At 45.3% G+C, this 24,466-nt stretch overlaps 1 protein-coding gene across 2 annotated transcripts in view; it reads left to right on the top strand.

Moving 5' to 3' along the window:
• efna4 (ephrin A4) overlaps positions 1–24,050 on the top strand; it is a 36,371-nt gene extending 12,321 nt beyond the window's left edge. Inside the window, exons 1-5 of one of the 2 annotated variants that reach the window (XM_084357268.1) lie at positions 9,090–9,260; positions 9,413–9,711; positions 14,336–14,404; positions 19,847–19,873; positions 22,178–24,050. In XM_084357268.1, the coding sequence (XP_084213394.1) occupies positions 9,208–9,260; positions 9,413–9,711; positions 14,336–14,404; positions 19,847–19,873; positions 22,178–22,275 (546 nt within the window). In that variant the 5' untranslated portion in view covers positions 9,090–9,207 and the 3' untranslated portion in view covers positions 22,276–24,050. Of the gene's footprint in view, positions 1–9,089; positions 9,261–9,412; positions 9,712–14,335; positions 14,405–19,846; positions 19,874–22,177 lie in introns of those variants that run through there. The other variant, XM_084357267.1, reaches the window with a different exon arrangement.
• The last annotated feature ends 416 nt before the right edge of the window (positions 24,051–24,466 follow it).

The raw sequence follows: 24,466 nt of genomic DNA on the forward strand, positions 1-24,466 counted from the left end.
CTGGAGCTGAATATGGTGTATTGAGTTTATAAATAACACACATTTAGTAGCCTTGATGCAAAATCAAAGAGAAAATGTAATATCTTCACTCTCTTATAGACTGATAGGAGCCATCAGTGGAAGTGTCCTCTGGTGTGAATATGTGTGTGAGGGCGGGGCGGGTGGGCTGCTGGCTGTGCGTGACTAGAACAGGACAAAGCTGGCTGCCTTGGGGGGGAATAAGGGGGACCGTCCATACCCCCGATGCACAGAGCGATATGAATCTTAACCGATGTGACGGAGAAAGATGGAGAGGCAGAGAGAGGCATGGATCGGGGCTTGCGAGGGAGGGAGAGAGCGAAGGGGCCAGTTTAGACTCCTGGGATTCCAAAGCAGTGACCGTGAAAGTGCTTAGATAAACAGAGAGAAAGACGGAGAGGGGAGGCGGGCGGAGGGGGGAGAGGGTGAAATGGTGGTGGTGGAAGAAGCAATGGAGGGAAGAGAGGACGAGAAGGTGCGGGGAAGGAAATGAGACCTGCTGAAGATGTGGTGGAAGAAAGCAGATTGGAGTGAAACCAAGTATAGAAGTTTTTAAATAAGTTCAGGGGGGGAGTCGGAGGGACTGAAAGAGGCCAGCTTACTCTATTTACTCCTTAACTCGTGTGCCTCCCTTTCTCCTCCATCTTCTCCTTTCCTCTCCTTCACTCTGCTTAAATAATTCAGGCCTGTTGGATGTATTAAGCCAGGTTTCCTTGACATGTCTTAAATGTGCATGCGTGTGTGTGAGTGTTTGAGACTGACTGACTGCTCCAGGCCTCCAAGATGCCTATTCTTTTGCTAACAGCCACCAAATAATCAGACACTCAGACACAGAGGGGAAGCGAGAGGGGACGCACACACCTGGGATGAATCGAGCGTGCTGCCTGTCCAGCGTTGACCTTCACATCCTGGAGGGAGACAGAAACAGAGTGCGAGAATGGGAAGGAAAGAGTGTCTACGACATCAGAAGTGTGACCCACTTACTAAATGATGGATTCTTAAAGCCAGGTCTGATTTATTGGCCGAGCGTGTTTGCTTTTGCGCGTGCCCTTTTCACTGTAGTGAAGAGTGCGGATGAGTAAATGTGTGCGTCTCTGTGTTTTAAAGGGGCGTTGCTGCTGGCATGTCCTCCTTAACCCACTTACACAGGTGGGCCTCGCTGAAGGACCTGAGACACAGATAAGTGTAGTTAAGTATAGTTAATATAACGGATGAGGCGGCGCTGCTACGACAGAGAACATGAAATGACTTTTTCAAGAACAAAACTATAAAGAGTCGCCATAAAAAGCAGTTGTTTTTTTTTCAGATGTGAAAGATAACGCCGTCTCGTGGAAACTGATGTATCACAAGTATAAACGCTGCTACAAAGACGGGTCGTAATTGGTTAATTGGCAATTGGCAGCATTTGTCGTCTGTAAAAGAAGTCTGGCAAACGGCGCTTTGGTTTGAGTTTTTAAAGCGGCTGACAGCAGAGCGGTCAAATCATCACAGACAAGCTGATCTGAAAAGTGGAGCAGAGATGAGAAGGTGCGACTAACGCTTATTTTCATTAATCTGCTTCGTTAATGAATTGTTTGTTGTGTAAAATGTGTTGAAATAGTGAAAGAGCCCAGGGTGACGTCTTTTAACTGCTGGTTTTATCTGAATAACAGCATAAATCACAGTGATATTCGAAGAGCCTGATCGATACGTCAGCTGATATTGGACTATCACAGATATATCAGTATCGGCGTTTATGTTATCCAATATGAACACTTTTTTATTCTGTGTATATTTTTAGATAATTTCTTTGTTGAGTGAATAACTGTTTCAGCTTTAAACCGACACGTTTATGATGTTTTTTATAGCTAAATTACTTGATCATTTTTTTTACGATCAATAGACAAATACACCACCCGCCCCATGGAGACCTGAAGTCACGCCCTTTCCGGTCGACCTCACGGGACCTTATTTAGGAAAAAATTTGGACAGCATGATGACAGCCATGTGTTACACATGTGCTGTTTGTCAACTAAAACGATAATTTTTCAAACAATAAAGGAGCGTTTTGTGAAACCGCCTAGTGAACTACATTGCCTCGCTCAACATGGCCACCGCCTCGGCTCAGAAAAGTATTGACCAAGATGAAAATCATAATAAATCTGTCCGTGATGACAACAGCAGGTATGTGAAAGGGTAGTTAGATAAGTAAGATACAGGAGCAGCTCTACAATGCTTAAGTTACGGGTTTTGGTGAGCATCCAGCGAGACGGCATCACTTACGGGACTGCTGGGTTTCGTAGTCTTTATAAGTACGTATTATTGTATTGTCAAGTTGAAAAATGATCTTCCAAATTGACAAACGTAATTCTGAAATAAGGTCCCGTGGAGTTTCACCAGAAGGGCCGTGATTGCGGCTCTCTACTGGCACGAACCTAACACGACCAGCCTTTCCATGAGTGGTGTTTACTTCAGAGTTACCATTAATTTGTCTACACCCTCTCCTTATCCGCGAAGCTGAAAGGGCCCAAACAGCGAAGTCGGTACATAAACATGAGACAGATGATGTTGACACAGTGGATCAGCCCTGCTGCCACTCTGTAGCAATACACTTTGATAGATTTCATAAATAGTTTGAGTCATGGCTTCTTGTGTCCACCCATCATAGCTGTCACTGTCGTCCTCCGTCCCCTCCTGTCAGTGTCTGAGCAGTGAGGTACTGCAGCTATATTCAGGTTTATGTATCCGAAACTGGCACCTGTACAAATCAGCCCTGTATTTACACTGCAGCTCCATTTAGACTGCAGAAACATGGAGAGCACTCATTACTCTGAGGTTAAGGCTGTCCGACGGAGGGATGCAGGAAAAAAAAGACGGGAGAGAGCGAAGGATGGATGGGTGGGGCATCGGCTTGGCTCCGGTCCCAGCTCCGGATTGGTTGTTGTCCTAGCAACGGCACGTCTGACCTTATTTACCCCCTCGCACACCTCTCGCCGTACGCGCACTCCGCTCTAGCCCATCCACATCTCTTTTGCCGCGCACGTTCCCTGACAGCCTTCCCTGCGTGAGAGCTGAAACTCTTCTCCTTGTGCCCTTTTTTCCCCTCACGCTCCTCTTACGAGTGTGGCCACCTCCACGCGGAGCAGGTGAGGGAGTCAAGTCAGGCCACACTCTCAGCCGCCGCCATGCTGAGGGGGCGCAGAGTGAGGCAACGTTTCAGCACGCAGTGCTTTTGGCCGAAAAATATAAACGAGCCAGAGGCTGCCAGGCTGCACTCTTGTCCATTTATATTGTGGACAGTAATTTCATACCTCCCAGAAAAGTCACTGGAAAGCTTATTTTTAGGATCAGACCAAGACCACACATGGCGAGCGGTGCCTATGCATGACAGGGCGCTGCCACGAAGGGGGATGATGGTTTCTGCGGACCTGCAGCCGTATCAAAATGGTTCCGATGGATTGGTTTCCATACTAATGGCTCCTGTGGGCCCGAATGATGCGATTTTCCTCAGCTCCGACGGCCGTGGCTATACATCCTGTTGTGCTGCTGAGTCCAACAGAATGGACACACACACACTCAGAAGAGGACCTATGCCATAACAGGCAGAAAATAGGGTCTGTCTTTACCTGAGGCTGGGAGTCCTTCAGAGCCTGAAGCAGCAGGTGTGTGTGTGTGTGTGTGTAGTTTTGAGTGTTTTATCAGTGTGTGTAAATTGATAGGGAATCGGGGTCCAGGAGGGAGCCTGCTGATCCACACAGTTTGAATACCCTGAGCCTTGTGGTCATTCAGTGGAGGCTGAAGGGCAAGAAAGGTGCAACCAATCACCTCATCACATCAACGTCGCCATTGTTGCCAGCGCTTATGCACCAAATTCATATGGATGTACGATGCTGTGATGTGTGTGTGTCCTTCTCCTCTTATGAGAACAGAGCATTAGGTTTCGACGATTTCCACGATCCTGATGCATATTAATACAGTGTGTGCATGTAAAGAGGAAACCACAGACTTGAGTAGGTGGAAGGGGAAAAAAAGGCAGGAAAGTTCACATACCATTCACGTTTGGAGTCTAGGAGTCATAGAAAAGAGAGCTAAAAGGTCTGGCGTAGAGCAGAGATACACTTCCTGCTGACCTTGAAGGAAGCAAACACACTCACACACACTCACACACACTCATGTAAGCATACCAAACAGGAAAGAGTAGATAAGAGCAACAGCTTGTTCCCCTTAAGTCCCTCTTTCCTCTCCGTGCGGAGCGGTTGATCGCCGTCTTTGGCCACAGTTTGATGACACGGAGAGTCTAGTCTCGAGGGTGTGAGGTCGGAGGGGGGTGGTAAAGGGATTTTTCGGCCAGCTGGGCGGGCGGGGTGGCGGGGGGGCCCAGATGGTCAGAGGTGGGGGGTGAAGTCCTTGTTTGTGCGCGTTGAGGGGAGTAAGCACCAGGTTAGACACAACACTGGTGTTTGGGCTCTGGACACAGCATGGCTTTGTGTGGGCGTGGAGGGGGGTGCAGTTAATAGGCGGGTGGTGGTGGCGGTGGAGGGGGTGTCCTGATTCTGCTCTGTTTTTTACAACCACGCAGAGAAAGATGGAGTAGGAGCGAGGAAAATGGCGCAGACGAAGTCTCTCTCCTCTTTCCTCCTCATTCTCTGTTGCATGGCTGCACGGTTGCGTTATTCCTTTTCTTCCTTCCTCTGAAGGTAGGAAAGCCTGTAGAGCACGAGGTCACCAATGCTTCGGAGACCTCAAGGAAAAAATGTTCCCTCTCTTCAGCTCTACCTTGATCCCCCGTTCCTCCTGGGCTGTCTTTGGGCTCTTTTTGTCGTAAAACTTCTCACATAGTTTCCAGTAATTATTCCCCACAGAGCAGAGCTGTTTTTTTCCCCGTGAAAGGCTTCCAAAGCCCGCTTTTATTCACCTGCCCAACATCACAGGTTGTGTTTCTTCTTTTTTTGGTTTTCAGGTGTGATCGCTTGTTAGAAATGTTCAGTTTTCAGTCTTTCTTCAGTCCCTTTCTAGTCAGTCCTAATGACTCCACTAAATACTTGTGATTAGGAGCTGTTTACACGGCAAGAGTTTTTGCAGTGTAATATTTTCAAAATGGCACCCTCACCACCATCATATAAACTGGCAATACGGCTAAGGGATTGCCAATTTCTCCTTTCAGCAAAACTATTGAGTTTACCCAAAACTAGCAGTAGCACTTTGCCTAACAGATGTCGCTGTTTGGGTAACTAGCATAGCAAAGCTAAAATGACATTGAAACATCAAATGGACCGGACCACAGTGTTGAACCAGCCTGTATATCTTTAGACGTAACAGTTACAACTGAACATGACAGAGAAGTTTGACGATTTCATCCTTGCAATGCAAATCGTTGTTAGCACCGTTAGTTGGGTAAACTAGCAGGCTTGCCAGCTAACACAGTTGCTAATGGACAACAACACAACCCCACAACTGACTGCAAACTGTGTAGTCTACGGCAGTTATGTAAAATGTATTGGTGCGGCAAAGCTAATACAACTCCGGTTTTCCCTGCCCTTAAAGGTTAAAAGCGAAATTGTTTGTGTCGAGGTTCAACAGAGCGAAACTCTTAAGCCCTGCGCAGACTTGCTTTGCCCGAGCAAGCGCTGATTGGCAGCTTCTCTTTTTCAATCAAGTGGTTTCGGTCTGAATTTTGGCAGCTGAAGATGCTGATGTGAATGGGCTGTTATGATGACTAATTGCGTTAACCAAACACCCAGAGGATTAAGACAATCAGTATGTCCGTATGTCAAAACTGTTGCCATTTCGTTCATTGCTGTTGATGACTCACCTGACACCTATTCGCTCATCTGTCATCGTGCGGTGAACCCCACCCATCTGGTGCACCCAAAAAACCTGAAATAAACAATGCCATTTCATCACTTCGTCCTCCTGCTAGAGAGCAACACAGATCCTCCCATATCACCAGAAGTGTTATTACAGCGCCCGCTTTAGAGGCCGAAGCCGTGTCATGCTATGCCCGGCCAAGGCACGGTGACCACAGCGTGCTGTGCCCAGTTAGCATAGTGACCACAGTTAGCGATCGCCCTGCTGCGAAGAACTGAGGCTCCGCCAAGCCTTTCGGCCTCCCATCGTCACCACAGACTTTTACTGCAGGCTGCTTAGCGTGTGTTTATTAAAACTACAGTATCAACAGTATACATTTCCGAATTCATTTGGGATGCATAGCACAGCGTAAGCATGTTATTAGCATTTTCAATTGTAGTAGAATATTTTTATCCCCCATGTTTATGTGCCGTACTTGCGTTAAGTGCCTAAGTGTATTCAGTATGCATAGTATGCAGCTGCTGTGCGTGATCGAGTATCTGTTCTGTATTCCTGAAGCCGTGTTGTGGGATTGTTGCTCCTTTAATTATTCTCTCATATTAAAGGATCAAAGGTCTCTGCCACAGTCAACCCCCTGCATTTCATTAGGAAAGCGCCCTCATGCACACACTCGTGTGTATACGCTTCTGTGGGCATGCACGTTAGCAAGGACGCACATCGGTTATGTTCCATTTTTGAATGTGATTTCCTGTAATTACGAAAAAGGATAAATGTTCGCCTTTTCAAGTTTTCCCACTGAAGAGCCCAGCGTGTTGGTTTTGATTCGGCTCCTCGCTGAGATTTTTCTTTATCAACCAAGAGCTTGCACCAGTCCTCAGAAGGGTGTCACTGATCACCCTCTGGCGTGAGGGATAGAGCATGTTTTATTCTCCTGAAGTACTTTCATGTCTCTCGTGTGTGTGTGCGCCTGGCATGTGTGGACATGTGCTGTGTGTGTGTGTGTGTGTGTGTGCGCCCTCTCCCCTCTTGCTCCGGCGTGGGACCGAACCAATCCTCTCTTTTTGCTTCCCCCTGATAGGCTGCTCCAGCGCTCCGTTCTTTGACACCCACTGCTCTCCGGTGCTCCCATGATGCCCCCTGTGCTGTCACCGCTCTGCTGCACGGTGGCTGGCAGGATGGGGAGGATGCGGAGTGTAATTAGGGCGTACCCAAGCCTACCAGGGCCGGAGAGTAGGGGAAAGAGAAAGGAAGAGGAGAGAGAGAGAGAGAGGGCTGACAGTTTGACATCAGTAGAGCACACCGTCTCTGTAATTGCTGGCATACATATGGCACAGGCCGAGGTTGGAGGCTTGTGGGAGGAAGGCGGGGGGGGAGGGTGATGTAGGATGGAGTCAGAAATAGGAGGGCACCCTCTCTGAAGCACTCGATCGAGGATGAGTGTCATCCAAAGGGAAGATCGAGGAGAGGAGAGGGGTGAGGAGGAATGTAAATCGGGAGGGGGAGGGATCAGGGCTTGAGCGGTGCAGAACAAGCTTGAGGTGACTGACATGTATAGCAGGGGGTGCAGCATGTTGACACAGCACACGTCTATTATTACATGCGCTCGCGCACACACACACACGTCCACAGCTGGTGCACCTAAGTAAACATTTCTTAGCCTCGGAGAAGCTTTGGAAAGCACCACAGGTAGTACGAAGAGTAAACTGCTGCTGTGTGTGTGTGTGTGTGTGTGTGTGTGTGTGTGTGCGCGCTTACACTGGCTTATGCGCTTTTGTGTTCCCTTAACCAGACAATCGAGTGCCTTTGTTCGGCTGTAATTAGCACACACAGGTAATAGAGCTATCAGACGAGGCCGCACACACATTTGCAGGAGGGATATTGATCAGGGGGAGTGTGCGCGCGTGTGTGTGTGCGTCCTGAGCGAGAGATCCTGATCGATGGTGTCCTGTCCCGTTGATAGATCGCCAATTCCGCGCGCTGGCTATTGAGCAGGAAGCAGCTTTAGTGAGACCTGCCTCCGGGGTCTCACCTGCATGCCCACGACACAGACACACACACTGCTGCTTTTCTGCTCCATTATCTCCCCACAGAAATACAACACCTCTGTGCGTCACATCCCGCTTCAAAGTGATCCGAAAATGTGGATTTCTATCTCTGACGATTTCTCCTCTCATTGCTCCATCCATCTTTGATACCCTCTGCAGATTTGCTGGACCATCACGGTCTCCTGCTTCCTGTCATGTCTAACTGTTTCATTTCACTTTTCCTCAGTTCTGTCTCCCCCCTCCTCCTCCTCCTCCTCCTCCTCCTCTCTGCACTCATTCTTCCTCTCATTTATTCGTTTCTTCTCCGTCCACCTACTTAACTCCAGACTACTCCGCCATCCACCGCCGCCTCTCTCCACTCCCCCCCCTCCCTCCTCCTCCCATGTTCCCCTTCGCTGACTCCCAGCACTCCCTTCCTCTCTCCTCCGCTCTGTCACCCCTCTATAAAGACTCCCACTGATGGACCTGAACCTTCTGCCCAAGCCACACTCTGCCCCTCATTCTTCTCTCATGCACTCCATGCGAAGAGGAGACCAATTAAAGTCCGTCTCCTCTCTGTCTTCCACTCCGTTGTTCTCCTCTCTGTGTGTCTGCACTCAGACTCTCTGGGGTTGCTAATTAAAACACTTTTACTTTCTTTTCTCTTTACTCTTTTTTTTTTTTTCTTCTTCCACCTGTTCATCCAACTTTCCTCCTCTCTTGGCTTTCTTTATTCATCTTTTCCGCTTCCAGCTCTCTGCCTCTAACCTGTCTCAACAGCTCTCTTTCTCATCACCCTCCTTCTTGTCTTCATCGGGGCCCCGATTCATGTCACTCCATCACTCACACTGCTGCCCTCCATTTGTCACACATTTCTCTCCTCGTGCACTGTGGCTTCTCAAACTGCCGCGAGTCTTCCTGTTGAATTTACCTCTCGTCCCCCTGTCCTACATCTGCTTTCTCCATATTAGTTTGTACACGGGCGACTCTATTGTAGCTTGACAGGAAGTCAGAACCTCGCAGTGTATAGGAGCATGCATTATGCATCTCTTCTGTTCTAATGATGCCGTCTTGTCCAGAGCTGTTGTTGTGCCTAAAGCCAGTCAACCTTGACTGAAGACGTGGTTGTGCGTGCGCATGCACGTCCACATAAGTTTGCACACGCCCGTGTATATCTGCGGCGTGCAGAGGGAGAGTGGAAACAGTGGGAGTCGAGTTTATTCTGCACTGAACTCCCCTCAGTGGTTTTGATTAGCATACGAGGAAGCGCTCGACCCAGCTCTCTTGGAAGTAAAATGGAGTCGTATCGTGATACATCAAGTCTTTAAACGTTCTTTAAGACCTGCACAACTTTGTTTTATCACCCCATGTAATCGTTATGTGTAATATTGATGAACTATCCAGCTGCTGTGACTATCCACATTCCTCCAGGCATGAAGGGAATTATGGGATACCTGTCATCCGTCTTTTTTCCCTCTCTGTCTGTCTGCGCTTAATCACCACCTCTCTCTCCCCTTCAGTCATGTATCACTCAGTGTAATCATTAGCTGAAATATTAATGCCGTTGTCGCTGTTCTCTCCAGGTTAACGGCAGGAGATCTGTCCGTCCAGGTGAATCTGAACGACTACCTGGACATTTACTGCCCGCACTACCCCAGCACGGGCGCCCTGGGCCCCGCTCCGCCGGAGACGCTGGCCCTCTACCTGGTGGGAGAGGCCTCTTTCCAGGGCTGTGTGGAGACCAGAGGGGCCATCAAGAGGTGGGAGTGTAACACCCCTCACGCTCCCTACGGACCAGTGCGCTTCTCTGAAAAGATCCAAAGGTTCACCCCCTTCTCACTGGGGTTTGAGTTCCTGCCAGGGCGCCACTACTACTACAGCTGTGAGTAGACGGCGTGTGTGTGTGTGTGTGTGTATGTGGTGGGGGTTGAAAGGCAAATTTAAAAATGTGTTCAGTCCTAAATGATTGTTTTGTTTACCTCTGTGTAAGTTTGTTCCAGCTTCTAACAATGTTAGTTAGCCAACAATATAACGTTGGTGTCACGTGGTGTCCTGATAGTTTGTGGAAAAACATGTAAAAATGGCTGACAGCATGCGCCTAACGTACCGTAATAGCCTAGTGTTAGCTAGCTAGCATTAACAAATACATTTTAGCCACGTTAGTTAGTGTCAACACGTTAACGTTAGCTAGCTAGTGTTAGCAATGCCAACGTAAGCTAGCTAATGGTAGCAGCGTTATCGTTTGCTATAGCATTAGCAATGTTAGCTACTGCAACACTGGCAATCACTTGAGGGGGGCGTTGTGACGTGAATAGAAAATGCTAAATGATATTTTTTAAATAAGTAGCCGTACAGAAGCTAATCACAGGCTAAAAATACAGTTCAATATTTTGTTACCTGACAGTTTGCCTTGCAATGGACACAAATTGTTTTGTTTTTAATTAAATATGAAGGCTTTTTTCTGAAGAAATCAATGTATTGTATTTTGAAAAATGTCCATCAGACTTTCCTAAAGCTAAAAGTGACACCTTTTATATTGCTTGTTTTGTCCAACGAATGCCGAAAATGCACAGAAGAATTTCAATTTACTGTAGCGGTATTTTAAGAAGGTGGAACGAGGTGATGTTTGGATTTTTTGCTTTAGAAATGACTTTGAGCCTTTTCAAGGATCGAAATCTGAAGCATTTCACTGTAACCTTACATATTCATGACTCAATAGGCAAAAATCTAAATTCAAGCTTTGAGAGCAGCTAAAATTGTGCAATATCTCAACTTTAAATCACCTTGACCCGGGGGGTTAAACAGTGTGATAAACTGTTCATCAGACTTTTATTAATGATGAGTCTTAATAGATTCTAAAGTAATTGCAGAAGTGAATGGACATTCAGAAAGCACTAATGGACACGAGGTGGGAGCCGAACATCAATAAATGGCTCAATATTGTGTGTTTTTAATATGCAGAGTGTGTCATTCCTCATTTCTTTGGGACAAATTAAAATTTTAGTGAAGCAATGACTATTCGCTACAGACTCCGTACACTGGAAGCCACGAAAACAGCCCAAAAAGAGTACAGACACCTGTGTCGGAGGCCGTGTGTTGGCCAGGCAGCTCTACAATTTCAAGCGATGTAAAGGTTGAGAGCAGCTTCAGCCAATATGTTTTTTATGAGGCTCTGAGTGTTAGCAAACTGCAGCTGATAGCATTAATGTTTTCCATAAATTCACTCAGACTGACATTAATTTGATGTTTTGTAGGCCATTACACAATTTTGGCGACGCTTTCTCCTTTCCCCGACCACACTCTCCTGTACTCTTCTCCCCTCACTCATTTATCTCAAACCACTGGAGGGAGAAAAGGGAGGCAGAGAGGAGACAGAAGATGGCTTAGTGGCTGTAAAATCAGTGGACCTTTTTTTTTTTTTCTCACTTTTAACAACTTGTGGTGTCAGTCTGACCAGGAGGGGGAGGACATGAAACAAGGCAGAGAATGAAAGAGTCAAGTGAATGCATGGTATGGGAGGGTGACAACAAAAGAGACGGAGGGACCGCAAAGTGTAGGAGGAAGAAACGGAGATCAATACGGGACGACAGTGAGGGAGGGGGGGGGGAAAAGAAGCAGACGGAGGTAGAGAAGCGTGGAGGAGTGACAGAGGGAGAGAAAGAGCAAAAGATGGACACAGTCTGACAGTACAGGACGGGAGGGGGGAGAGGAGGAGGAGGGAGGACGGGACGAGAGAGAGGCCGGATGAGAGGAATCCACACTGGAGGAAGAGAAAGGGGAGAGCAACAAAAGCGACGGAGAAAAGGGATGGATGAGACGAAGGGAAAGAAAGAATCTTTACATAAATTACTGTTGCGGTCCAAGGGACAATGGAGCATTGTGAGGGCATGAGAGAGTGGCTCCACACACACACACACGCACACACATGCTAACACACACATGCATATATGTACACGCACACACACTGGGCTATTGTGGTTGTGCAGGCCAGTTCAGAGAAAAGCAACAATGGGTGGTGCCCCCCCTCGGTCGGGCCACATCGGGCTCAGAGCGATTGTGTGTGTTTTGTCCACATCAAAGATAAGGCGTAAAGTTGGTCCAAATGTCTGGCTCTGGGGTTTGTGTGCTGAATGGGCCCGCAGCACTGGAGACACTATAATGGCATTAGCCCGGGAGAACAGTACAATAGTATTAGAAACACTAATGGCATTAGTTGGCTCAGTCTGAGCCGGGCTCAGCTCCTCTCTACGGCTCCCACAGACTACGACACTGACAGCCCACTGTCTCTGGGTCTCTGGGTCTCTGGGTCTGCTGACCAACGCCCACTGGTTCTGGATCCCCACAAACAGGAAACACCTTGACATCCTCTGATAGTCAGCTGCTCTTAGCGTGGAATGTGAGTGGACGGTGACACACAGAGCTCAATGCCCTGCGACCTAAAGAAGTAACTCACTGCTGTCTTTGTAGTAGAGAGATGCATTATAATGTTGATGTAATGTGAGGAAGGAAGGCTGGTTGGAAACTGGCAAAGTCTCCCTTCAACAAAGCACAAAAAACGTCAACACATCAATTGATTTATTAAAAACATGCTACAAATAATTGAAAAATTAAGAACACATTCACCAACACACATATACAGAAGAACTACACTGCATTTAGGAAAACACAAACACATACAGAAGAGAAAAGAAAAGTTTCTGAAGAACATGTTAAAACAGTCAAATGAAAATCAATGTTGAATTTGAAACAGTAGTTAGTAGAAGTTATAATAATAATAACAATAATAATAATAATAAACAGAACACATGTTAAAGATCCCTTCAAGATATGTTTTAAGACATATAAATATACTCTACTTTGAATATTTTTTCTAAAAGCACATTTAGAAAAATCCAGCCTATGTATATGAACATATTATTCATTTCCAGTGTTGTGAAAAGTCCCCAAAAGTTGCAAAAGTAAAGATATCGTGTTAAAATATAACTCTAAAGTCATCCAAACAAATAGTACTTGAGTAAAAGTACTGAATATACTTTATTAAAAGTAATTTTCTGACAATAAATGCATGTTTGAACTGTATAGATGCTGTGTGGGTTGACCGATCATCAGATCTGATATCCAGCTTTTTTCTGATCATCAGAGTCGGTGTTTTGTTTATTTCAGATTGCAGATAAAATAATTTAACTCAAAAATGCACTAATTTGGCTCTGATGCAACAAACTGCAAAGTGACTAGTTACTAAAGTTATGAAAAAATGTAGAAGTATTTACAGTTAGTACAATATTTGACTAAAATGTAGTGTGAAGTGTGAAGTAGCAGAAAACCGAAATAATCAAGTAAAGTACAAGTACCTCAAAACTGTACTCGAGTACAGTACTTGAGCACATGTACTTAGTTACATTCCATCACTGTTGTGTCAAAGTTTCAAGTTTCCACATCACACTTGTGTGAGTGACATATTGGACCACGATTGGCTTAAAAACGACCTGTGATGTCACAAAACCCTGCTCGTACGTACATGTCTTAAACTCCGACTTCAGGCGAGCTCAGAGAAACTTTCCCCCCTCAGCAGATAAATGACTGCACGCACATAGATCATCTTACACAGTGAAGCTCAAATATTCAATTGAAGCAACGAGAAGCAAAACTCATGTTTGACTGGAGGAGACTTTAAGCCAAAGCTCCGTAAATAAACATCACTGATTCCAACATCACTGACGAGCGGTGATCTTCTGCAAAGCCACATGTGAAGGCATGTTTATCAGTTTCTAGTCGTCCTTAGAAACTTCTGAGTGCGTTTTCTGTATTTTGATGAGAGTGCTCCTCAATTTCATTTATTTGCATTTGCTCTTGTCAAAATGTTGACAATATGTTCCTTGTTTTGCATGTTGTCTCTGTGTTTTAAGCCCGTCCCAGCCACCACAGATAATGCCTCATTTCATAGCCCCTCTGTAATTCTGTGCTCTATCTTACCAGTCGAAATTGTGGCTACAAAGTGAGACAGACTGTTAGCGATCATACACTCAGCTTGTCTGGTGGGTCCCTGTTGAGTTAGCAGCTGTTTGTGAATAATTCAGATATATAAAGCCATTTAACTGCAGTTTCCGGGCAGATTTGTTTTGTGAAAGCGATGCTAAACTGACAGCTAATACAGCCGATGTTTTCCCCGTTTTCCCACGAGAGCCATGATCAGCGCTGATATCGGAGCATTTGCATCCTTTTATGGCTGCACTCAATTGTTTATTTCATTGTTTATTTAGCAAATAAGTGTGAAATATGTTTGCGACACAGACGGAGATGTGAGATGGTTTAATAATTCTTTGGGGCGCTCATAGGGTAGAAACGGGAAAACAATCTCGCCGCTCAAAAGCGCCGAGAGTTTCGTCAAAGAGCAGATTTGATGGGAATCTTTCACTCAGCACGTCCTAATGCCTCTTTACGAACGGTTTGTTGGGTTTAATAGATCAGCAGCGTATTTAAATCCTCCTCTCTTCTTCCTCTTCCAGCTCTACCCACAGATGAAGGCCCTCCTCTGCCATGTATGAAGTTGCGTGTCACCGTGTGCTGTGAGCCCAGTGAGTACGCTCCTCTTTTCATCTGTTCCTCCTTTCATGCGTCTCCTTTGGTACACCAAGAGACTCCTCTCCCCCCCGCCTCTCTCATCTCTACTATCAAGGCTGTATGGCGTGATGTTCAGACCTGCGACTCATCCCCGCTACTACGTCTCAGGCGCTCCAGTTCCTCACTTTTATCAATGAAACTATGTGTACTCCTCGCAATCCCGCCTTACCTTTAACCTCTTAAGATGAGACTTACTCCACTCTTCCTCTCCGCTCCACGTCGGCTTTTAAACCTAATTGGATTGAAGGTTTTTTAAGCATTAGCTCCCTCTCCTCCTCCTCCTCCTCCTCCCCTCCATTCTCTTGTCCTTCTTTTCTTTTTTTTTACCTCCTTGTCTCTCTCATTCTCCCACTCTCCATCTCTCCGTCCCAGTGTGAAATTCCCAGCGTTGATCTAATCCAGAGTGCGCCTGGAGTAATGTTAGTCTTCCAGTCCAGTGAGCTGCCCATTCCGGTTGGGAATGTTGCCCAGTCACTGTGGGAATCCCTGTACAGTTGTTCCTGTGTGTGTGTGTGTGTGTGTGTCTGTGTGAGACCATTTTCCTGTGCCTACGAGCCTTTGCGTGTGCTCTCATGGGTTAAGTCTATGTGCGTTTATGTGTGCGTGCCCCTCGCGTGCGTGTCTGAGACGTCTGTCCCAGTTCCCATCCCGGCGCTGTCTGCAGGGGGGGGCGGGCGGCTTGTCGTGCTGTCCCAGACTGAACCGACACACGCTTTCTCCAGGAAAACCGGTCGCGAGGTTTCCGAGAGAGAGCAGCTCGCTGAGTTCCTACACGTCGTCTAACAAATACCTCCCGAACCATGTCGCCTTGATTGAATTTGTCGTGCGAAGGGAGACAAAAATATTAGAAAATCTGAATGAAAAGAGGCCCCGTCCGTCTCCGATGGGTTCTTAAATGCCATCACTGTTCCGGCGCGAGACGGGGAGCAATTTGCTGCGTTATTACCGGAGTGAAGGCTGATGGCTTTTTTTATATGTTAATTATCCTGCTGTCATTAATTAGAGAGGCCACAGATAGTCGTTCAGTGGGAAAATGCTAATGTAGCCTTGACCTTTCTGACGGTATTCCCCGACCGGCCCACCCGAGCCGGAAATAATCAAAATATTTGAAATCACCTGGATTATTGAGGCGCAAAACACACGCGTGCGCACACACACACACTTGACTTTCCTGTTGAAGCCCATTGTGCTTCACATTAGACACCACAAAGATGCTTCAAACTGCTGCTCCCTCCTCTCGTTTTCTCCTCTCTCATCCTGTCCCTTAACCAAAACTAATCCCGACTAAATTTCAGGATCTCCCTCTCCTTGTCTTTCACTCCCCTCCCCTCCCTCCACTCCAACCTCCCGCTCTTTCTTTTCTCCTCTTCTGTCATTCCTGAAGTGGCACTAATCCTCCCCTTCTCTCTGTCTCCTCAGCTCTCTCCTCCCTTCCTCATTTTTTATGATCTTTCGCTACTGGAGCAAAACTAATCTAGGCACCATCCATGGCAGTCTCTTACACTTCCTCCTCCCCCTCGACTCCACCCCACCTCCGCCACCTTCTCCCGTGTCTTCTCTATCTCTTTGTCGTGTCTCCGTGCATCCACGGCGCTGCACTGTCGTCCGCCCGCTCCATCTTTGTCGGGCGCACGCTGTGCGGATGAGAGTACACGAGGCCGGAGAGAGACGAGTGAATGATGAAGGAGAGCTGGAGGATCTCGCTCTCTCTCTCTCTCTCTCTCTCTGTCTCTCGCTCTTTGACTGTCCATTAGTGGCGGTTTACCACAGCTGTTGTTGTGTTGTTCCCCGTGGTAACACCTCACATACTCTCTGGATCCTTCCTGCTCAGGTTGCCTTTTATCTGACAGGTAGCATGGCAGCAGGGCGCACCATGCCTGTGTACTCTACTCCAGTGTGTGTGTGTGTGTGTGTGTGTGTGTGTGTGTGTGGCCCTCGGTGATGGCAGCCTCCTGTCCTTCAGCTACGTCTCGTCTCTTATCTAAACTTCAAACCGTGCGCCTCCCTCCCCCTTTCCTCTCTCCCTGAACTTTTTTTTTTCTTCTCCATGTGATTAAAAGGTACTTCCACGTGGGGATGCCCTGTTGTGGGTGTTTTGAATTAATTATCAGCACGCACACACACACACCTGCCCTCACACTGGTCTGAAGGACAGCGTGGTGACAGTGAGAGGGTCCGTCAGGTACGCTGTCATTGCTCCAAGGTCAGATGACACTGGCCGGTCCCTCGGTCTCCTCTCCGGTGTGTGAATCTGTGTGTTTTTCGCCTTAATTTAACCCAAGAACCAGGCGGGACGGATTCAGCTCTTAATGACATCCTCTGTGTGTTTGTTTGTGTGTGTGTGTGTGTGTGTGTGTGTGTGTGTGTGTGTGTGCCTGTGTGCCTGCCTGATCCTGGTTTGTTTTTTGGAGCACTGTAAGGCATGCTCTGTTTTCCTTTTTTCCAAAAGGTTTTGGTTGTTTTTTCGGCGCAGCGATGTGATGTTTATTTGAACACAACGCTGTCACGAATCGCGCCACAGAGCGAGCTTTTTTGCTGAAAGGTGCTTGAGCTTGCGTTGCATCAGAAAACAAGGCTGTGAATCGGCATCAGCACACTGGTGTCATGTGAAATCTCCGGCGCCCTGCAGCCCTCTATTGCATCTTTCACCCGGCTCGCTTCGCCTCCCGCTCCATACTTACCTTTTCTCCCTTTTTTTTTCTTTCACTCCAACTTCTGCCTAAAACTCCTCCTGTTGTGTTTATCTCCCTTGTTCTCCTTGTCGCTCTGCCTCTCCGACTTTCTCTTTTTCAGCCGTCCCACTGTGAGAAACCATTATAGACCAACTTCCCTCTCTCTCTAATTGATTCCCTTTCTCTCTCCGTCTCTCTTCCCCTCTTTCCCGTCGTTCTCCCGCTGTGAGCAGTCCATTGCATTCATTTCAGTTTGCAGAGCTTCACCATTTTCCCCAGTTTCTTTCTCTTTTTTTTTTTTTTTTTTCTTCCTGCCATTTCTTACATCGCTGCTCTCCTTTAGCCCCTCCACTCTCTCCCAAATACCTTTGTACCCTCTGAACTGGATACACACAAGGACAAAACTTGAATGCAGGCATACACACACACACCGCTTTGCCCGTCCGAGCTCTCTCGGATCCCGAACTCGACACTCAGAATTTGACTTTAACCGCTTTCGCCGAATTACGTTTTTCGTTCGCAGTTTTCTCTCCTTTTCGCAAAGTTTTAATTTTTAGCAAAGTGCTAACCGTCAGGTTTGGATAGCATTAGCTCCTGCGTGTGTAAAATGGCGGCATGAGAGGAGAGGTGGGATGGTGGAACAGTGTCTGTCTCTGCAGTGGGGCGTTCTGCCGACTGGAGACACGCACACACACATTCACGGTCGGTCGTGCGCACACTCACACTCACACATTTAGCCACGGCTGTGCATGTACAGTTACACGTGCTGCATGTTTTCTGACTGCAGTGCAGAGACGGCTCTGCAGTCACACCACTCACGGACGCCATTTTGTGGCGGAGCTCGCCACGACCAAAATTATGATGTTGACACAATCCGGTGTCCTCAGTGTTCGGTTTTTGTGTGCAGATGATGTGATTACAGCCGGATCAAAACACACATATCACACACAGCCGGGTAAACACGAGGCATTTAACGTTTTTTTTTTTGTTTTCGAAGAGCGGCGTGGCGTTAAACACACGCTAATTGATACTGTTGCAAAGTGTTTTTCCTGCACTGAAATAAATTAGAAGCCTCGTTTAAAAAATGTTCATAATTGTCTCAATAACAATTCTTTTTTATGGCGTTTGCCGCGTCCACAAAGTCGACACTATAAAAGTCACGACGCTGTTGAAGTGATTTAACCAGGTTTTAGTTTCAGTGTTGTTTTTCTTTTACTGATTTAAATGCGTAATTGATAAAAAATACATTCGTCTCATGCTTCTGTTTCACCGACACAAATTAAACGTGAAAGCGCGGCTAATAGATAAATATCCTTTCGTCATTAAAGTTGCATTAGAACATATGTCGATAGCAGAAATGCAACATTTTTCAATTAAAAATTAACATAATTTTTCTTCTGTTTTGCGCGCGTCCAGCTGCACTATTTAAAGCATGAAATGTTTGCGTATTACTCGTCTCTGTTTGCTTTGAATTGTCCTGCAGACACACACACACACACTTACAGCCACACAGACACACACATCAGCTCGCTGAGAGGCCCGGACCCAGCATGCTATTTAATGCTTCGTTAACCCCTAGATGGTCGTTAGTTGTACAGAACCTGGGAGTAATTTAGTGGCTCACGTCTGTCTGAGCGACATGTTGCAGCAGAGACCTGTAGGTACAAGATGGATCTCCCAGACAAACACAGTGTTTCTCTGCTAAGCCCCCATTTAATGAATCCTTTCTCCCTGTGTGTGACTCTGCAGCAGATGAGCTCGGAGTGTCCCATTTCCTCTCTCATAATCTCAGTCAGTCGCTGCGGGATGTGGATAGGTGGTAGTTTTCCTGGAGACATCAATACACACTTTGTCTTCACGTGCGTGTGTGTGTGTGCATGCTTGTGTGTGTGTGTGTTGCTGTGTCAGAGGTGGGTTCAAGGCCGTCGATCGATTTAATAACAGCTGCAGTTGTGCAGCCTCATCGCTGCTTCCTGACCCTCCTGTCCTCTCCCACTGATGTTACTCGGCGGTTTCTTTTTAACCGTTTCCGCTTTTTAGTCCCACCACCTGTCTATTTTTTTTCCTCCTCACCAGCTCTCCCACCCCTCCCCATCCCTTCATCCCTCCATCCTTCCCTCCATTATTTCCTTTTAGTCCGCCCCCTGCTGAGAAAGTGACGCCCAGACACAAACACCCCCCTATCCCGTCTCTTTCTCTCCCTCCCTTTTCTCTCTGTCTGACCTTGTTTCAATCTTTCCAACCTTCTTTTCTTCCGCCGTACTTTCTCACTCGGGTCTTTCATCGCTCTTTCATCTTCTGTCCACTTCTTGGTTTCGCTCTGTCATTTTGAATTTTCCTGTGTTTTTTCCCCCCTTCTTTTTCATTTCCTGTATCCCCTCTGTATAATCTCCATCATTCTTACTCGCCTCATTTACATAACACTATCTTTTCCTGTTGCCATGCTTCTCAAGCTCTTTTTTTATCCGACCTTTAAGAGAATTTGCATAGGGGACATATTTGGGGTTGCACAGCCAGTCAGTACTCATTTTTCATGGCGTTAGGCTTTGAGTAATGGTAAATACCTTCCCCTGGTCATTTGTCTGTTTCTTGCTTCTTTTGTTCCACAAAGCAGCAGCTTTATTGAGGAAGTTAAGCATGAAAAAATGACTAATCAGCAACTTGTTTCTTCGCCTCAACTTTATCTAAATCTTCTCTCCTCTCTTGCTCCCTCTCCTATTACAGCATCAGAGGGTTCAAAACAAATACAAGGTGAGATGCGACATTTCAAACACAATTTATTCTTAAGCTTAGGCATCTTTATGATGCGTCTTTGTGGTTACACATGTCATATTATTATGTCTGTCTGTCTGTCTGTGTCTCACAAGTGAAAGTCCAACAGTGGTTTATTTGCATGAATGAGTCGGTTGCAGCTGTTGTTCCAAAATGGATATGAGAACATGCATAGAACCAATTTTCGATTAATCAGTAATAAATTAGTCGTGTGGAAAAGGGCCAAAAGTATGTGGACACCCAAACGCTACACCGATGTATGATCTGTAGCTATATCTTGTTTATTTAAGCACGTTGAGATTAAAAACTAATTTTTTAAGAGTGACCTGACGGAGAATGCACAACAAACGTCGTTACAACAATAAACACGAAACAAACGTATAAACGCATGTATAAACGCTGTCACACGCTACAAATAAGTGAGCACAATATCCATCAGTACAAGATCAGGAATAAAAGAAAACATAAAACACGTGTGATGCATAAACGGGTGCAATTTTCGAAGACGTTTTCAGTGAAATACAAGAGCAATCACACTGAGGAAGAGTGTTATTTTCATGATCTTTCAAAATGAATTCCCACAGAATAATCAACGCTGACAATTTCAGGTTCCTCTCCAGGAAGAAGGGGCAGCATATTTAGTTTATTTTCCATTTTTTTGCCTAATTTTATTCTAACTGGCGACCAACACAGCAGAATATTGTGAGTGCACGGGCCGTATTAATTTAGGTTTTTACACGTTTGTACACTAGTGATGGGGTTAACGTGCTACAAAACTAACACGTTACAGCAATAAATGACTTTAGGCAGTAACACAGTAATATAATAACTTTATTTGTGTAGCACTTTTAAGAACACACATGATAAGGTGCACAAGTCAAACCCAGTGTACATACATGCATACAAACGAACACCCGTACCGACATACATGCAGACACAAACACGAACCCAAACATTTTGTACAAGACAATAATTGAAGTCGAGCGAGGCAAAGGAGAATTTATGAAAATGCTAACCGATAGAAATGTGTTTTCAGCTGTTGTTTAAAACAGACCACAGAATATAACTGATTTCTAACAGGATTTCATTAACAGCACTACAGTCGTTATGTCAAATAACATGTAACCACCCGAAATTAAGTGTGTTATCCACACCACGTCACTTCCACCAGTGCCGAAGCAATATTACCCTCTTCCATTTTATGATTTATAACGACCTCTGCGCAGGATTGGGGAGTAACAAATACATCTAACGAGATCACGTAATTAGGATACAAAAAAGCTAACTGTGTTCTGACGAAGATGTAATTAGATTACAGATACATTCAGAAAAAAGGGGATTACTCACAGAATTACAGTTTTAAAATAAAGAATCATATACTAGTCTGTAACCATGCATATGTGCTAAACATGACACACAATATCACTCTGGTCTCAAGTGACACCGAACACTCAAGTATATATTTTTTGTTTGTTTCTCCTGTCTTTATTTGCATATGTTTGGTATTGAAGTAATCCAAAAGTGACGGAAAGTAATCACGTGACATTAGTTTAATACTGTGTTACTTGGATTACGTTACTGACTACATTTTTAAAAAGGATATATTCTTAAATTAACCCTCCCAACCCTGCCTCTGTGGTTATTTGGTGAAAGTAACGCAGTGACACATTACTATGCACAGACAACTTTTTACTGTCAAATCAAAGTAACTAGTAATATGTATTATACATTACACTGTGGAAGTAACCACCCAACACTGATGTAAAGAGATGAGAGGGAACCAGCCAAAAAGAAAAGATTTATATATATAAAAGCGACCAATGACAAAGCTCAGTGGTGCACCTAACGTGTCATAGCCAGCAACAGTGGCCAATGACGTGCTGCTTTCACAGCCTTCAATCTTCTGGGAATTTCTTCCACCAGTTTTTGGAACTTGGCTGCAGGGATGTGCTCCCATTGAGCCACAAGAGCATTAGAGATAAAGGGGCGACGAGATCTGGCTCACAAGTCTGTGTTCAAATTCATCCCAAAGGTGCTTGACGGGGTTGAGGTCAGAGCTCATTTGTAGGCCAGTCAAGTTCTTCTAAAACTGTGCACAAAAACTCAGAAACCAAAAGAGGCACGACGTTGCTTTTAATATCATTGTATGCTGTGACATTAACATTTTCAGAAAGTGGAATTACGTCGCTGAGCCCGAACTGTTTCGGAATACTTGTGTCCACATACTTTTGGCCAAATAGTGAATTTCATACATATTGTTTCATTCAACCTTCTCTCTTTCAGAAACTGCGCCTCAGAGCAGTGTTTGCTCACTGAGGACATCTTCACCTCCTCTCCTCCTCCTCCTCCTCATCCCCGTCCTCCTCCTGCTGACCACCTGACGTCCTCGCCCGTCCTCGCGGCTGACCTCGCACCCGTTCTCCGTCGGATCGGGGGGGGGATATTACTCAGAAGTACACAATGCAATCTACGCTCAGACAGTGAACGACACGATGCAATCTACGCTAAGCTATCGCAAAAAAAGACAGCTTACCTGTGAAATTCCAGGAAGAATAGAGCGTCTTCCTCAGAACAGGGCCACAGTGACTCAGGGCCGAATCACACTGATTCATTTCTTGTCATTTTCCCTCTCAGCCTGTTGTGTAAGTAGTAACGCAGAATATTACACATTGAGCTTCGGTCATAAGACTCATCTCCCACTCTGACGCCAGAAGAACAATGAGCCTGTCAGGACAAAGTTTCCTCGTTTTATCATCTCTTGTTTCTTATTTTTTTCATATTGTGTTGGATTTACTTGTCTGAGAAGCTGCCTCTAGTGAAAAAGTGGCCAAATGAACACACACTACTGTACTGTGGCTCAGGTTGGAGGTGACTTTTGTTTCTTTTCATGGTCAGACAAAAATGAGTGACACATTTTACACTGCCTTATAGCCTCCGAGTGAGATAATTGTGTCAAACTAATTGGATTTTTGGCGTTTTAGGATCAAATGCTGGAAAAAACTAGAGTAGTCAGGCAGGGCTGCTGCGCCCTCTACTGGGATTGAACTGGTTTAACTGGAGTTGGACTGGGTTGGCCATCACCTCAGAAACTGGACACTAGATTTTGGTGCTGTATGTTAAAAAACGGGGACCTTGGACAGAGTTTGTCACTCTCTGATTGGACCCCCTGCTGTGCTGCCTCCCCACACCTCTGTCCGCCTCAGAATGAAGCACAGAACAGAACAGAGGGGGTTATGGGTAAACGGAGAGCATCATCTCGTCTCGCTCCACTGTACACACTGCGGACCACTGAGGAGGCTGATTGCTTGATGCTCCTGTCGACCACCCAGATGTGCAGATATGCACGCGAGCTTTTTGTTCATTTTGTTGTCGTTTTTTTTTTACGCGGGATCCTAGATTATAGATCAACTTTGATGTATAGTTAATATATTCAGCAAAATTAAATATATTAACTACAAAATTCAATGTTTTAGTGAGAACTGATATTTAAGTCAGACAAAAACACACAACCGATGATTTATACTGTGGGTTTATATGTATATACTGGGTTATTTTCAATGCGCTCCGCTGCAATGTAGTTACACGATTTAAATGATTTGATGGTGTAATTAATTTCTTTTTTTTTTTGTCAAATTGTTTTGAAGAAATCACTTAAATTGACCGCCATCAATTAAGACAAAATATTCCAATGAATTCACAATTAAATAATAATTTCCTGATGTTTTAAATTGAAATTGGAAAAAATGTGGGTGTGTATTTTTCCTTTAAATTGAATGTTTATATATTTATAAAGTTTCATAATTATTTCCCCTCAGAAAATCTTTAGTTTAGTTGTTCAATCTTTTTCTTTAAAAAAAAAAACTACATTGTAAGCACTTAATATATTTTCCCTCAAAACATCCTGTTGTCGTGCTGTAAATCTCACCAGTCATGCCATTTTTTTTTTTTTTTTACCGCATTTTCCTAAACGTTTGAATATTTGTGAAATATTATCAGTGACGTAGATTTTTTTACAATCATGTTAAGTAGTGATTCGTTTTGTGATTTCTTTACGTGTGTGTGTGTAACGTGTTCTGCTTTCACATTTTAGTGAAGAATGTCGCTTCTTCTGTGAAGAGCCAACTGCAATCTGAGCCTTTTTTTTTTTTTTTTTTTTACGCGGCGAGACAACAAAATAAATATGATTGCATTTAAACGCTCCGAGTCGATCGTCATTTAACTTTTGAAAGTATCGATGTTTTATTTAACCGCAGGTCTCGCTGACAACACACACACACACGACTTTATTTTGCAGAACACACACATCCAGTGTGATACACAGGAGTGTATAAAGATAAGGAGACTTCGGGGACTTGAAATGACCTTGTGGTGTGAGAGGCCACTGTAATGTGAGTAACCTAGTGGGATATTGAGCTGAGTTTTTATCTATGGGCAGCCAAAGTCTGATAAGACTCAGATACCCAATAGACTCCTGGTATTAATAGACCCTGGAGCATCATCACCAATACATCGAACCTTAGTAGTGGCTGGATTTCTTTTCAGTAAACACAGAGGTGCGGTTGAATACAGAGC

Source organism: Pagrus pagrus (genome assembly GCF_965226575.1).
Source record: "Pagrus pagrus genome assembly, chromosome: 7".
Lineage (NCBI taxonomy): Eukaryota > Metazoa > Chordata > Actinopteri > Spariformes > Sparidae > Pagrus > Pagrus pagrus.